Source organism: Marmota marmota, unplaced genomic scaffold (genome assembly GCF_001458135.2).
Source record: "Marmota marmota marmota unplaced genomic scaffold, marMar, whole genome shotgun sequence".
Lineage (NCBI taxonomy): Eukaryota > Metazoa > Chordata > Mammalia > Rodentia > Sciuridae > Marmota > Marmota marmota.
The window spans coordinates 13,266,860-13,283,842 of record NW_026000221.1 but is presented as its reverse complement, the minus strand read 5'-3'; the positions used below and the strand labels follow the sequence as shown (position 1 = coordinate 13,283,842).

At 35.9% G+C, this 16,983-nt stretch overlaps 1 protein-coding gene across 1 annotated transcript in view; it reads right to left on the bottom strand.

Moving 5' to 3' along the window:
- Positions 1–430: 430 nt before the first annotated feature.
- The window catches only part of Terb1 (telomere repeat binding bouquet formation protein 1), a 37,225-nt gene continuing 20,672 nt past the window's right edge, over positions 431–16,983 (bottom strand). The window contains exons 12-17 of the mRNA XM_015488795.2: positions 13,881–14,227; positions 11,425–11,489; positions 11,043–11,138; positions 5,498–5,647; positions 5,137–5,202; positions 431–1,101 (exon numbers count right to left, since the gene is read on the bottom strand). Of these exons, the coding sequence (XP_015344281.1) occupies positions 914–1,101; positions 5,137–5,202; positions 5,498–5,647; positions 11,043–11,138; positions 11,425–11,489; positions 13,881–14,227 (912 nt within the window). The 3' untranslated portion in view covers positions 431–913. The remainder of the gene's footprint in view (positions 1,102–5,136; positions 5,203–5,497; positions 5,648–11,042; positions 11,139–11,424; positions 11,490–13,880; positions 14,228–16,983) is intronic.

Here is a 16,983-nt window from a genome sequence, read left to right as displayed (position 1 = left end):
AGTTCATAAACCTCACAGGGTCATAGTCAAGCCACATTTCTTAGGGTTACACTTCTCTTTGGACACATTTTACAAACAGATGGCCTATGGTCAGTAACTAAGGTACATAGCACTGTTATGCTGCAGCATGTTATCCCATTAGCACAAAGCCTAAAAGATGTATAGGGACAGAAGGGGAAAGTAATAGATACTTTTAAAAAGCTAAAGCAAAAATACATACACCAAAAGTAAATCCAACTACTCAAAGCAATATATCATTAGTTTTTAGAAGAAACATTTTGGCTACTTGCATGCCTATAATCCCCTCCTGAGGCAGGAGGATTGAAAGTTCAAGGCCTGCTTTGGCAACTTAACAAAGCCCTGTCTCAAAAAAATAAAAAGGGCTAGGGATATGGTTCAGTGATAGAAACCCCTGGGTTCAATCCCTAGTGTCCCCCCTCCCAATTTTTTTAATTAACAAAATGTAAAACATTGATTTAGTGGGTGGGAACCTCAGTTGAACAGCTTGAGAAAACATTCTGAGTTCTAGGGAGGGACTTTGGCACTGAGCAAAAATACCAAAATCCGTATGTCCACATAATGTTCATTGCAGTATAATGTGAAATAATGTTTAAAAGCCAATAACTTCTTTCCTCTGAGCCACGTTCTCTGAGCTTAAGAATTAAGTCATATTCTTAAACATATGTTTGACCTTATGGAAGAATTTTATATGACTATGCACAGTGAAAATGTATTTGCTTTAGAAATTATTGTAATAATTTGAAGAGTTCCAGCATCACAAAAACTGTTTAATTAAACTTATACTTGTTTCTACATTCCCTGCCTCATGGGGATTTAGAATAATATTTAACATTTTATCTTTCAAGGCACCATACCTATAGTCTAAACTAAAAATTGACAAAGTCTCTTCCAATCAAGGAGTTGTACACATGGGGCGTTTGATCAGGTTGTGGTATTTTTGAGCAAGGTCTACAGCTGTCCGTCCTTGCTGAAAGGGGAAAGACCACAAAATTGAATTCCAATGATTTCCCATTTTCTTAACTCCACATAAAAGGTAATTTACTTCTTCTTTAGTAAAGTTTTTACGAATTCTTCTTTTTTCTGTAATTAATGAGAATTGTAGAACATATTAGTACTTGGTGAAAAAAAGGAGTCTTCTCGAAACCCAAATGAATGTGTAATTTACTTATGGATATAAACTAGAGTGAGAGTATTTCATGCCTGGGATATTCATCATATGAAAATCCACTTCAACTTTTAAAAATCTGAGGGCCTACTATTTTAAGTGCTATTATTGGTACTTCTTCAATTACTATAACAATTTTTTATAATGATACATGTAACATCTTTCCATCAAGAAACAAAAGGTTATAAAACATTTGGTTAATTCAACATTCCTGTAAGGATAGTTAACAGTTTACCTATCTTAGATACAGTTTTCCCAAAGGACTCCATAAGTTTATAGAATAGAAAACAATATCAATACTTGTTAAATACTAGGTTTGATTGATATTTTTTGAAGAAAAAAATTAAATCCGTTTATTCACAGATGACTTGATTTTTTATAAAATTTATTTCTTTGTTCTAATCAGTTATACACGACAGCAGAACACTCTTAAATTCATTATATACAAATGGAGCAAAATTTTTTGACTTCTCTGGTTGTACCCAAAGTAGGATCACACCATTCGTGCAATCATACATGTACCTAGGGTAATGATGTCCGTCTCATTCCACCATCTTTCCTACTATCTCCATGACCCCTCCTCGCCTCCCCTTTGCCCCATTCAAAATTCCTCCACTCATCCCATGCCCTCCTATTATGGATTAGCATCCACTTATCAGAGGTTTGATTAACATTTTTAAGAATAAGGGTCTTCTGAAATTTATTTTACAAAACATGTTCACTACCAATATGGGTGCTCAGCTTGATCAAAACTCAAAAAGATAGAAACTTCCTTCACCATTATGTGGCCTGACTATCTGGATTAGGGATACTTTCTAAAACAAAGAATCCATAGTTGGTAAACAAATATCTTCTGGTGATGATTACTAGGAAGCAGTATTCTTCAAACCTAATTCATTAGTAACTCATATAATCATAAGTCATGTAATTATTGTAGGTAGATGCTGGAAAGTAGTTTTTTGTTTTGTTTTGCAGTACTGGGGATCAAATCCATAGCCGTGCACAAGCTAGGCAATGCTCTATTACTGAGCTACACCCCCAATCCAAGGAGGAGGTTTTGTATTTCACCTTGAGGCTGCTATCTAGGAGGCACTGGTATCAAAGTGTTGGGTCATCCTTAGAAATTCTTACCCTTGCAGGACAAGACTGTTGGCCATCTATCCACCTTTCTAAGAGCCACAGTTTATACTTTTTAAGACAGAAAAGAACTGGGTGTGGTGGCACATGCCTGTAATCCCAGCTACTCAGGAAACAGGTAGGATATCACAAGTTCAAGGCCCATCTGGACAATTTAGTGAGACCCTTCTTAAAATAAAAATGGCTAGAGAGGGCTTGGGTTGTAGCTCAGTGGTACAGCACTTGTCTAGCATGTGTGAGGCACTGGATTTAATCCTCAGCACCACATAAAAATAAATAAATAAAATAAAGGGAATCTAGCTCAGTAGTAGAGCACCCCTGGGTTCAACCCCCAGTACTACAAAAAGAAAAAAAAAAAAAAGAAAATTTTACCACAGGCTGAGAAATCAATATAAGTAACAATACTTAATATTATAAATTAAAATCCAAGCTCTATGAAGGCAGAGATTTTTGTTTAGTTTATTTACCACTGCATCCCCAGTGTCTAGAACAGTATCTCAAACATAGTCAGTGATCACTAAATATTTGTTGAGAGTAGAGCTATTTATTTATTTATTTAGAGGCACTAGGGACTGAACTCGGGGGCATTCAACCACTGAGCCACATTCCCAGCACTCTTTTGTATTTCTTTTAGAGACAGGGTCTCACTGAGTTGCTTAGCATCTTGCTTTTGCTGAGGCTTGCTTTGAATTTGCAATCCGCCTGCCTCAGGCTCCTGAGCTGCTGGGATTACAGGGGTACACCACAGCACCCAGCTCCCTGTCATTTTTGAAACAGGGTCTCACTAAGTTGCTCAGGCTACTCCTGAACTTGTAATCCTCATGCCTCAGCCCCCCAAGTCCCTGAGATTACAGGCATGTGCCACTACCCACAGCTTAGTGCTCTTATTAGAAATCTAAAACAGCAGACCAACTTATCAACTGGTTTTAGCTAAAGTAAGTCTGACCTACAACACAGATACACAGTATTTATAGTGGAATGTTACAGTATTTAGGATAACTCTGTATAATCAATGTATAATTATATCTCTGCCCATTTCATGAGGGTTTACAGATGATTCTTATTTTGTAAAATTTTTAGTTGTTACATGATTGTTGAAAACTTACTATTAATTTGCTGATAAGGGATGGGGTTGTGGCTCAGTTGTAGAATGCTTGCCTAGCACGTGTGAGGCACTGTGGTTGATCCTCAGTACCATGTAAATAAAGTTATTATGTCCATCTACAATTGAAAATGTTTATAAATAATAATAATAATAATAATAATAATTTGCTGTTGAGTCCTTATCAAGAATAAGATTTTCAAGTGTAAAAAATGTCTTAGGGCTGGGGTTGCTCAGTGGTAGATACTCATCTAGCACATATGAGGCACTAAGTTCAATCCTTAGCACCACATAAAAATGAACTAAAGATATTATGTGTCCACCTACAACTAAAAAAATAATTATTAAAAAAATGTCTTATGAATAAAAATACACATATTCTAAGTGTCTACAGAAAATATGATTTAAAAAAATGGGCTCCTCTATAGTGCTACTATACTTTGGGGGAGGGGCTCTTAACAACTGAGCCACATCTCTAGCCCTTTTTTTTATTTGAGACAGGATCTCACTAAGTTGCTAAGGCTGGCCTTGAGTTGTAATTCTCCTACCTTAGCCTCCTAAATTGCTGGGATTACAGTTACGTGCTACCAGGCCCACCTTACTACACTAAATTTTATTTAAATGTATAACTTTTAACTTAATAAAAGGCCCATATCTATAAAGTAAATTTGAAATTTCTTTTAAGGTTTTGGCATTGAAAATAGCCAAATAAGTATTATGTGAGGCAAAATGTTACCTAGATGTAAAGTCCAAATGTCTCTGTAATAAGTAAGAGTGGTTCTATTGATGTTATTAATCTTCACATTACTTTGACTAGTAATGTACTCAACTACTTATTCTTACTCTGCAGGTACTAGCTTCATATGAAAAGAAGAAAATGGTAATGTTTTTAAATCTCTTTGATATATGTTGAATGGTGATAAACCTGAAACATTAACACTTTAGTTAAAATTTCCATCAATTAACTGTTTAAAGAAGCATTTTGATTTTTAAGTAGGGTAGTAAAGGCTTATGCTATTTGTCTCTTCAATTTTTTTGGTGGGGAGAGTACCAGGGATTGAACTCAGGGTCACTCAATCACTGAGCCACATTCCTAGCCCTATTTTGCATTTTGTTTGTAGACAGGGTCTCGCTGAGTTGCTGAGCACCTCACCATTGCTGAGGGTGGCTTTGAACTTGCGATCTTCCTGCCTCAGCCTTCTGAGCTGCTGGATTACAAGCGTGCACCACAGCGCTGGGCTGTCTCTTCAATTCTGATCATTTGAAGTGCTATAATTATGAACAAAAACCTTCTGCAAAGTCTCTAAAGCACCTGTACATAGAGCAATTTTGTTCTTAAAAAAGAAATGTGACCTAAAGGATAGAACAAGGGCTTCTGGAGAAAGGCTTGCATTTGAGTCTAAGTTCTGTTATTTACTAACTTATACTATAAGAATTAAAGGAAATAATCTCTATAAAATACCAAATACAAAACAGGTGCTTAATACATATACATTTCCCCCTGCTCATTTCCCAGCTGGCAGGCAGTAGGTTAGCAAACACCATTAAAAAGGGAAAAAGGATGTTTTTTTCTTCAGAGGTATAACCCTCATTAGAGCCCAGGGCTATCATTTAAGAGCCCAACAATGATGAGACTGAGAATAATGACTCAGCTGCTCTCATCTTAGAAATATGCAAAATTTAAGTTTATTTAAAAATTAAATATATTCACTTATTTGTCCAGGAGTAGTAGATTCATTATTGAGTTGCTGTCTTCTGTGTGGGGTCAGAAGAATTTCTGAAAAATATAAAAAACATTTAGCATATGTAGAGTTTCAATCTGAGTAATAGCATATTAATCCATTAGTATATTTCCATTTTCTCTCTTCTAGTAGAAATACTTAGGTGAGCCAAGGAAGAATTTTTAAACCACAAGAGACTATGTCTACTCCCTGGGTACATCTTAAATTACTAGTTGCTTAGACAGATTTTCAACATTATTTTACCATCTAGCTTTTAATATACATACTGCTTTAGATGACACTTTGAAGGTATAGTCATAATTACAGTTTTAAAGCTGCTGGATTAATTACTTTTGTTACAGATAAGTGATTTCCTTAGTTCACTTTTATATCTGTCTTCAGCTTCCACAATGACTTTGTGACGATCACATTGGTATGGGCAAGAGTGCAAAAGCTTGCTAAAATTTCGGCTATTCAGGGGTTTTCCTACTGCTATGCAACCTAAAAGAAAACAAATCAAAGTGATGTACAGATGTTACAAAATATGCACTAACACATCTATGAAAATAAATATGTATATGATTATAACTAAAGTTAAATCAGGAACTATACATATTTCAAGAAACTCCAATTCATGCAAAATAGTAAAGACCACAAATACACTACAATGAAATAAATATTGAGACAGAGGTGTTAACAGACAGTTATACTGATATAGAAAAAGAGCATCTAGTTTGCCAGCTCTGAAGGAAGACATCCAGGAGATGTGATCATTAAAAACAGTTGTCTGTTTTAAACATTTTCTTTCTTACAGAAAATTTTAAACAGAGTATAATGAGTATAATTTTAAAAGAGTATAATGAACCCTCATGTATTTATCACCCAACTGCAGTAACTATTAAGCCGTGGCTAATCACATTTTATCTACACCTCCACCTATTCTACTGTCCCCATGTGCACACTGGAATTTGGATTAAAGTATCATTCCATCTGCAAATACTTCGTTTGCATCCCTCATGAATAAGGGCTCTTTTAAACACACACACAATATCATACTCTAATCAGTATTTAAATTTCATCATTTTTTCTTCCTTGCTTCCCAATCATTTCAAAACTTTTTTTAAAAACAACTGGTTGTTGTGGGCTGGGGATGTGGCTCAAGCAGTAACGCGCTCACCTGGCATACTCGGGGCTCTGGGTTCGATCCTCAGCACCACATAAAAATAAAAAAATAAAGATGTTGTGTTCACTGAAAACTGAAAAATAAATATTAAAAAATTCTCTCTTCTCTCTAAAAAAAAAACACAACAACTGGTTGTCTGAATCATAAATGTATTTATTTGTGGTGCTGGGGGTAAAATCTAGGACCTTACTCCTGCTGAACATGTGCTCTACCAATGAGTTGCTTTTAATTTACCAGTTCTCTCTTCCTTCCGTGTCATTAGTATCAGTTTCCCAAATGCTAGGATATGCCAGTGCATCCTAGTTGTATCCTTTAAAATGTTCTCATGTACTCTATAAACCAGTAATTAGAAGATATAGATGATTGATCAGATTCAAACATTTGGGTATTTTTGCTAGAATTCCTAACAGGTAGTATTGTGTCCCTCTCTGTAATATACTAAAAGGAACATCTTTTTTTTTATGTTAAGATGGAAATTAGAGTCAAGTCATGTCAGCCACATCCGTCTACTATGAAGTTATCCATTAGCCTGTCACCTAATTATATTTGTGGCCTATTCCTAAAGGATGAGAAGTTGGAAATGCAGATTTTTGACTGGGGTAGGGGCATTTTGGATATAATAAACATGAACAAAAGCACAAAAGTGTGAAAAAGCATTGTGTGTTCAGAGATTCATAGGTACTCTGATATAGTATAAGAAAAATATTGAAGAGAAGATAAAGCTGGGGAAGTTTGCAAAGAAAGACCAAGAAGGGTTTTGAAAACCCTGCTAAAAAGTTTTTAACTGTCTTCAAGGTAATGGGGAGGAACTGAAAGATATTTATGAGTAAGGAAGAAGACATGATTTCTTTGTCTTTGGAGAAAGGTCATCTGACCCTCAAAGGATCACTTGAGAGGTTACTTTAATAGTCTAGAAAATAAATTAGGGGATTTTGAAACAAGACAGTTTCGGGAAGAATCAAGACATTTCTAATCTAAATTGGCAGAATTTGATGAATAATGAACTGCTGGGCCTGGCACAGTGGCACATGCCTGTAATCCCTGCAATTCTGGAGGCTGAGGCAAGAGGATCTCAAGTTTAGGGTCAGGGAAGCAACTTGGTGAGACCCTCAGTAACTTAGCAAGATCCCATTTCAAAAAATGAAAACAACTCAGGATGTAGCTCAGTGGTAAGGCATCCCTGGGTTCAATCCCCAGAACTAACTAACTAACTAAATAGTTTATGGGAGTAAAGGAAAACTTTAGAGTAATTCTAAGTAATTCCGTAATTGAATGGTAAAGTTTGGAATGAGCATAGCATATTTCTGGCACTGAAAGCAAGCAAATATTCAGTACAATTTAGCAAGTGGAAGCAGGACAAAAATCTACACAATTTTGAAAGCCAGGTGGGGGAGCTGATTGTCAGTGAGTTGCAGAGAACTGCTGAGGGTTCTTTAGCATGGTGATAAGATAAAAAACACATATTAAGAAATTAACGGCAATATGGATACTATAGTTGGTGTTTAGAGACATTTGAGAACAAAAGACTGCTAGAAAGTTGCTGAAATAATTTAAGCATGAAGCCAAAAGTCCCATGTAGGAAAGAATAAAGAACCAAATTTGATAGACTTAGAAATTGGCTGGACTGGTGATGAGATCAGTGGTAGAATGCTTACCTAGCATGTGTGAGGCCCTGGGTTCAAGCCCCAGTACTAGGGGGAAAAAAAAATCCAGAAATTGGGAAATGAGAAAGAATAGTCATAGATGATTCAAGGGTTATAGTCTGGGAGACCTGAAGAATAGTAACAATATTGACAGAAACTGAGTTGCTGGGGGTAACTTTAAGAGGAAGAAAGATGTTTAGGATACATTAAGCTTGAAGTGGTATGTCCCAGATACAACTCAAAGTGGAAGAATATGCTATAAACCAAGGTAGAAGTTAAAACTTTATTTATTTATTCTTTGTACTGGGGATTGAACTCAGGGGGTGTGTTTAATCACTGAGCCACATCCCCTGCCTTTTTTTTTGACAGTGTCTCACTAAGTTGCTTAGGGCCTCACTAATTCGCTGAGGCTGGCCTCAAACTTGTGATCCTGTCTCAGCTACTCAAGTCACAGGAATTACAGGCGTGCACTACCGTATCTGGCTAGAAGTCAAATATCTTTCTTTTCTTTTTTTTGCAGTGCTGGGGATCGAACTCAGAGCCTTGTGCATACAAGGCAAGCATCTTATCAACTGAGCTATATCCCCAGCCCTTAGAAGCCAAATATCTTGACTCAAATTTGAAAATAATCATTAAAGGGCTGGGGACACTGACCACTGGTCATGCTTGCCTAATGTGTGCAAGGCCCTGGGGTTACAACATAATATCACACACAAAAATAAAATTAATAAAATATAATTTCTTAAAAAGAAAAATCAGTAAAATGAGACATGATAGAACAAAAGTCATAGAGTTAAGCAAGTATTACAGATCATGACTTAGGAGAACACCTACAGAAATTTGGCAGTAAGAAAAAAAGCAATAAGAACCAACTTCTGTACATCTTTTATCCTAGTATCTGCCACATAATGTTTGTTGAAATGAATAATGGTCACTAGGGAGGAAACAACCAGGAAAAAAATCTCTCAAACTAAGGGATGAAAGAAATGGGGTTAATAGTTACAGAGCATTCGCTCCACCAAATAGATACTTCTGATCAGAGGTTCTTGGTTCATGGTACTCCCAGGCCAAAAGAAATGTTTAACCATTCTGTTAGGTCCCAAACAGCTTCCTAATTACTTGTGTTCTAATGACTTAGCAGCCATTTGAAAAAAATAATACAACTAAATTGAAAGAAAACTATAATTTGTATTTTATTCTTATGAATTACACTTATTATGGACAGCATAACTTCTCAAACACTGGAGTAAATTAATGATTCAATAACTTTCATTCCTGTTCCTCATTGATTTTCTTTTTTCTTAGAGAGGGGGAGGATTTTTTTAACATTTATTTTTCAGTTTTCGGTGGACCCAACATCTTTATTTTATTTTATGTGGTTCTGAGGATCAAACCCAGTGCCCCGCGCATGCCAGGTGAACATGTTACCACTTGAGCCACATCCCCAGCCCTCCACATTGATTTTCATGTGGTGTTTGCTTTTCATGACAACAACCTCTAAAAACCTAGCTTCATATGGTATTATGATACCAGGCATATAAGCATGTGCCTATAGTCCAAAACTACTGAGAAAGCTGAAGCAGAAGGATCACTGGAGCCTAGGAGTTCAAGCCCAGCCTGGGCAATATAAAAGATCCTATGGCACACATCTACAGTCCTAGCAACTTGATACGCTAAGGCAAGAGGATCCCAAGTTGGAGGCCATCATGAGCAACTTGGTGACACCCTGTCTCAAAATAAGAAATAAAAATTAAAAGGGCTGGGGGTATAACTCAGTGACAGAGTGCTCTTGAATTCAATCCCCAGTTGTGGGGTAGGGCCAGGGAGAGACTTGGCATCCTCAAGAGGAATGTGACACAATCTAATGTTGAAACTATGAACTACCTTGAGTTAGGAGTTCATGAGTTGTCCATCAAATGTTGATTATTGTTGTTATATTTCCCTTATTAAGTCAAAAATATTGTGTAGTACTCTTGTGAGTTCATTACAGAGCTCCAGGGAGCCTGGGTGGAAAATTTTGGAAAAACTTTGGAAAAAAAATTTTAGACTCCTGAGAAGAAATTTAAAGGAATAGTAGTTAACAATGTGGAGATACTAAAGTAGATAAGAATTTATTTTTTAAAATCACAGGTTTTAGGGGGGAAAAAGGTTTCAGATAAGCTTTAACATTTAAAATTCAGGAGAAAGAAGGAAAAAAGATCCAGGTTTCAGAGAGTTAAGAAGGGAATAAATACTTGAAAGCAGCAAGAGAAGAATCTTGCAATAAACAGTGGAAAGAAAAGTGAGTGGATGAATGCTTTTTAGGGTATAGGGAATCACACGAAGTATTTGGACTTTTTAAGATAAGGGAAAATAAGCATAGTTTAAATGGCCCAAATAAAGTTATTGGATAGAAAGGAACTGACGAGAAAGATTTTATAATTATTAGAATGGGAAGAAAAGATGATCAGGATTTAGAGTATGGCTAGCCATCAGCATTAGCATAACAGAGGTAAATATCTTCATCCGAAATAGAAGAATAGTGATGTTCTGAGCTGAACCTCAATTTTCTTCATAGAGCAGATGGGCGCAGTAAATGTGAACAAAGAGAAAATACTGGAGTGTGAAGGAAAGAAGGAATGGATAAGTACTGTGGAACATTTTCAGAAAAATAATAATGGGGCATGGGACAGTAGAAACATTAATGTATTTATTATAAATATAAAAATAGGCATTGTTTAATTCTTAATATCTATAATGTTTACAGCATAATCCAGAATACATACATATTTGCTCTCTGAAGACAAAACTGTTTTGCTCAATCAAGTTAAATTTAAAGATGATATTGTGACAAGACAGTAAAAAAGTTATAAAGAGGTATTAACTGCATTGTTTTGTGTAAACAAATGTTGGGAGCTCAGCATGATATAGGTAATAGAGTATTAATTTGAATGTTTGATGCTCCAGATTGTCATTTATCCAAAGGAAATGAAGTTTAAGTCACAAAGGTAGAACTATTATAAATTCTAGTTATTATTTAATATCATATAATGCTTCAGTTATAAAATAATTACAATTAAAAAATACTTACCTGAACACCTATACTTCAATATTTTGGAACAATTTTCAGTTGCTTGAAAACTGACAACTTCCTTATTTATTATGTCTGAACATAATACAAATGGATCTGTAAAAAATTATAAAATGCATGATTTTTTGATACATGAAAATTTATAAGATTTACTAAATCTCAGGATTTTCATAACTTTATCTCAGTACTATAGAACCAGTCATCTTGGTTGGATTAACAGAAAGATTATGGATGTCAATAAAAGATTTCTCAGGCATTTACATCAGAACGGTAAAGGTGTGGCCTATAGTTCATAGGGCAGACATGCCAATGTAAATTTTTAGCTATATCCATCACCTAAATATCTGTTTTCTTGAAAAACAAGAAATATTTTAAAACATACCTGTTACTGGTAACTGCTGCTTTCTATTTTTTACAGTATGAGTAGGATGTTTAAAAAAACTGTCACTAAAAGAAAATAGATAAGAGATCATTAAAAATAAAGGTAACTGTTTGGTGGTCAAATATTTCTGTAAGCAGTGACGTGATTCTGGGTGTTGGGCAAGCAGGAGTATGGAGCCAGGATCTACCAAAATATACTATGCTATGCTCTGGATATTGAATGTCCCCAAAAGTGTATGTGTTAAAAGCTTAGTCTCCAGATTGGCATTATTAGGAGGTGCTATGGATCTTTGAGTAAGGGACTTGTAGAACGTCCTTAGGTCAATTGGTGTGTACCTTTGAAGGGGACTACGGGACCCAAGCCCATCCTCTTTATTTTGTGGCTCATGCGGTGTGGTCTATTCTACCAGGTGATCCCACCATAATATGCTGCCCTTGTCAAAGGACCAAAGCAATAAGTACTTCATTCCCCTACCATTTTAGATTTTGTAACCTGTAAAACCATGAGCCAAAATAAATCTTTTCTAAGTTAATTGCCTTAGTTGTTTTGTAGTAGCAACAAAAAGCTAATACTTCTGCCAAAGTAGGATCTGCAACAGTCATAGCCTTGTTTTTAGAAATGAAGTTAAACAAGACTTCCTTCAGAGGGCCAATAGTATTGATGTTAGCAGAAACAAAGAATAAGATTATGAAAAGAAGGAAGAAAGGAAGGAGGGCACAAAAGGAGAGAACAAAATTAGCGAGAGTGAAAAAAAGGAATAGCAAAGTATATTAAAAATAATCATTTAAGGACCTGAATTTAAAAATTCTGGGGCGGGGATGTTGGGGTTGTGGCTCAGCGGTAGAGCGCTCACTGAGCATGTGGGAGGCCCTGGGTTCGATCCTCAGCACCACATAAAAATAAATAAAAGTATTGATAACTACAACTAAAAAATAAACATTTAAACAAAATTATTCCTGACTGCCAAAACATTTGTGTCAGTGACGAATAAATCCTTAATGAATAAATATAAGTTTTGACTATACTGTCACAATAACAATACCAAAAAGGTCAAGAGTAGATAGAAGACAGATGAAGCAAGAGTACCACTATAATATCTATTACATGTATTTGTAGAAAGTACTACACAGGAGGGGAAGTGTAAACATTAGTAACTCAGCTGACATTAATACTATAGCATTAATAACACAGCTGAGGTAGAAACACAGTCAACCCTAAAGGAAGAAGAAGGGTATGGGTAGAAGGTTTGGGCCAGAGGGCAAGAATTGGCCTCAAAATATATCTCACTGCTTTGAAATTCCACATCCTAAAAAATCAAATTAAAACTAACATTGGCTGTGGCTCAGTGATGAAACACCTTTTGGTTCAATCCCTGATACCAAAAACAAAAAAACAATAATAAAACTAACATCAAGAGTAGTTTTTTTGTTAGTTTGCTTTTGTTTTTTGGTACTGAGGCTTGAACCCAGGGGCACTTTACCAGGGAGCTACTTCCCTAACCCCTATTTACTTATTTATTTATTTTTGTTTTGGTACCAGGTACTGAACCCAGGGGACTTAACCAATGAGCCACATTCCCAGCCCCTTTTTATTTTTTATTCAGAGACAGGGTCTCATTAAGTTGCTTAGGGCCTCGCTAAATTGCTGAGGCTGGCTTTGAACTTGGAATTATCCTGCCTTAGCCTCCCAAGTTGCTGGGATTAAGGTATGTGCCACTGCACCTGGCTCTTTTTAATTTTTATTGAGACAGGAGCTCAGTAAATTGCTGAGGCTGGCCTCAAACTTGTGACTCTCCTACCTCAGCCTCCAGAGTCACTGAGATTATAGGCATGTGCCACCATGCCCAAAGGGAGTGGTTATGGTGTAATTCATCTTCCTGATACTTGTTTTATCCTGCAACCTGCCCAAACCACAACTTCTTCATCTTCTTAAGCACAGAAACCATCAGAAGAGGACTATACAAAAGGGTTTAAGAAGAAAAGCTACAATTCTAGGCTAAACTTTGAGGGAGAAAGGGTATGTATTGGAAATGAAGTATGGGAAACAAAAGGGCAATGCCAAACTAGATTTTCACCACAGCCTATTCCCTTTATCATACTGTTACAAACTGTTTTTCTGCCACATTGCCAGCAGATATGCTTGCACTAATACTTTGAGTAGATTGCCTCATTTAGGTTTTCTTTTATTAGTATACTTTCTAAAATTTCAATCTGATTATGTCACTCAATGGCTTCTAATACCTTATCAGTTAAAATCAAAAATCTTGACTATGACATGCAAGGTGCTACATGAATTGGCCCACCTCCTCATCCAATCTCTTTTGCCAAAATTTCCTGTTTTATGATCCTCCCAAGACCACGTTTTCTCATTTGTATATCCCCAATATTTAACAGTGTGGCACAGAGTAGCGCATAATAAATGTCGGCTGAATAAATGTTACAATTATTAAACTATACCTTGATTGAGAAATAGAATTCTTTTTATCAAAAGTCATTTCTTCACATATGTTTTGATTGCAGCTTGAATTAGCTTTACATAAAGTCTTATTTTGCCAACTTTCCCTATAGCAAGCATTAACTGGATTAGTATTCTTTAAGAGTGTCTTCATTTGGTCATCATTTACACAAGGTTTAGACATCACTCCACAGGATTTATAACTCTGGAGCTGTCTAGACTGGCTTTTATTCATATCTTCTGCTTTGGTGCCTCCAATCTTATCTGCATGGAGATGTTTCAATGTATTCTGAATATTTATGTTCATAGATGAAATATTACTCTTATACTTTCCTCTTGGTATTTTTTCCTATAATGTAAAAATGACAAGAGTTTTTAAATAATCAATTTTTATAATCCACTTTACATTTCCTTTAAATAATGTAGAGAAAGTTCATAATTGTCAACAGAACATATATGATAAAAGGAAAAATTTATATTAGGAGAAAAAAGGAATTTTTTTCAATAAATGACAACTGGGGAGACATCTGGAAAAAATATAGATATCTCACGGTCTACATAAAAATAGGTAAAAATGAACTTTTAAATTTAAAAAATAAAATCATGTATGTTCTAAAAGAAACTATGATATTTCAATATTATTAAGGGGTGAAGATCTTTCCCAGCACCACACAAAATCAATAAATCATAACACAAGAAAACTAATATGCTTATCACATAATTTACTTTATCAATACTGAAGATTGAACACTCAGGGCCTCACACCTGGTAGGTAAGTGTTCTGCCTCTTAGCTACATCCACAAACCTTTTTTAAATTTGAGACAGAGTCTTATTAAGTTGCTGAGGCTGGTCTGGAACTTGAGATCCTCTTGTCTCAGTCTCCCAAGTAACTGAGATCACAGGCATGTGCCACCACACCTGGCATCATTAAAGAAAATTTTTTTGAAAGCTCTCTCAGAACCATGAACAATGAGGAGTGAGGGAGTCACAAAGGAAAAAAGGCCAGAAGCAAAACCATGGCAATCAAATTTTTTCTTGATACTGGAGCCTCAGCCTCGGAGCCATTAGGATAAATAGGTGTGTGCTACTATGTCCCACCCAATGGCAATAAAAAAACACCAGGAAATAATATTGGTCAAGCTATTATAATGAAATATTAAAAAGATCAATGGTAGTATAGAAAAGTAGGTAAATGGTATATAGGGAAGCAGCAAAGATGAGACTTGAATATAAACTACGACAAGATCATGGAGAATCATAAGAGGAGAATCTGCAAAGATGGTTTAGCATCACTGAAATTAAATGAAACTGGACCGGGGTTGTAGCTCAGCGGTAGAGGGCTTACCTAGCATGTGCAAGGCCTTGGGTTCGATTCTCAGCACCACATAAAAATAAATAAAATAAAGCTGTTATGTCCAACTATAACTAAAAAATAAATATTTTATAAAAAGAAACTGGATTTGAATCCTCCCCCCAAATAAAACACAATAAAATGAAATAGCAAAGTAGGGAAAAGAAATGAACAGATAGTTCATAGGATAGGAAACATGTATCTCCTTAAACACATGAAAAAATTCTCCATCCCACTTGTAATGATAAATTAATACTAAACCTGCATTCAGGTATCTTCCTCATCTAGTAAAGATTAAAAGATTATGGAGAGGGCTGGGGATGTGGCTCAAGCGGTAGCGCGCTTGCCTGGCATGCGTGCGGCCAGGGTTCGATCCTCAGCACCACATACACACAAAGATGTTGTGTCCGCTGATAACTAAAAAATAAATATTAAAATTCTCTCTCTCTCTCTCTCTCTCTCTCTTAAAAAAAAAGAGTATGGAGAAACATACTCATGAACACTACTGGTAAGAGTATTAACTGTTATAACTTCTATGAAGAAATAATTTGACAAAAATTTTCATAATAAAAATTGCCTATTTGTACAAAAAATTCTATAGATTTCTTTTACACATGTATGTTATGTTATTAACTACAACAATATTTGTAACAGCTAAAAGTTGGAAAGAACCTTAATATGTCACAAGAACTGCCAGTAAATCTAGTCAACAGAATATAAAATAACAGATTTCTAAAGAAAGATGAATTGAACATCTATATTTGATTGTGGACCTCTTAAAAAATCATTAAAACAACCATTTTTATAAAGGCATAAACCCACAAGAGCAAGGAGCAATGGAAGAAGAAATAAAGGCAACAAAAATATCAAGACTAGCTGGGCATTATATGCCTGTAATACCAGTGGCTTGGGAGGCTAAGGCAGGAGGATCTGGAATCCAAAGCCAGCCTCAGCAAAAGTGATGTGCTAAGCAACTCAATGAGACCTTGTCTCTAAATAAAATACAAAATAGGACTGGGGATGTGGCCCAGTGGTCGAGTGCCTCTGAGTTCAATCCCTGGTCATCCCATCCAAAAAAAATTCAAAACTAGAAAGCAGATACATAAGTGACAATCTACTCAGCAAATCTGGTAAAGCTGAATCCAAAGTTGATAAAGGGAAAATCCAAGAAACTAAGATAAACCACCAAACCCTCAAAAGACTTATGAATTATAACTACCAAGAAACTCTACAAGGTGGGATGTGAAGGCAGAGTTAAAACAAGAGTGGAGCTGGGTGTGGTTCTGCCTGTGATTTCAGTGAGTTGGGGGTGAGGACTAAGGCAAATGGATAATCTGAGGTCAGCCTCAGCAATTTAGGGAGATCCTCAGAAACTTACCAAAACCCTGAGTCAAAGTAAAAAGTAAAAAGGACTAGGGATGCAGAACAATGGTAACGAGCATCGCTGGGTTCAATGCCCAGTATCCACCCATACACACATACATACACATGCACATACATAATTATAAAAATAAAACAAGATTGGATGAAAGTCTTTAAAAAGCAGGTGGGCCAGGCATGGTGGTACATGCCTATAATCCTAGTGATAGTGACTTGAGAGGATGAGACAGAAGGACCACAAGTTGGAGGCCAGCCTCAGCAACTTAAGCCCTAAGCAACTTAGCAAAACCCTACCTCAAAAAAAAAAAAAAAAATCAATAAAAAGAGCTGTAGGTATAGTTCAGTGGTAAAGCACCCCTGGGTTCAATCAAGC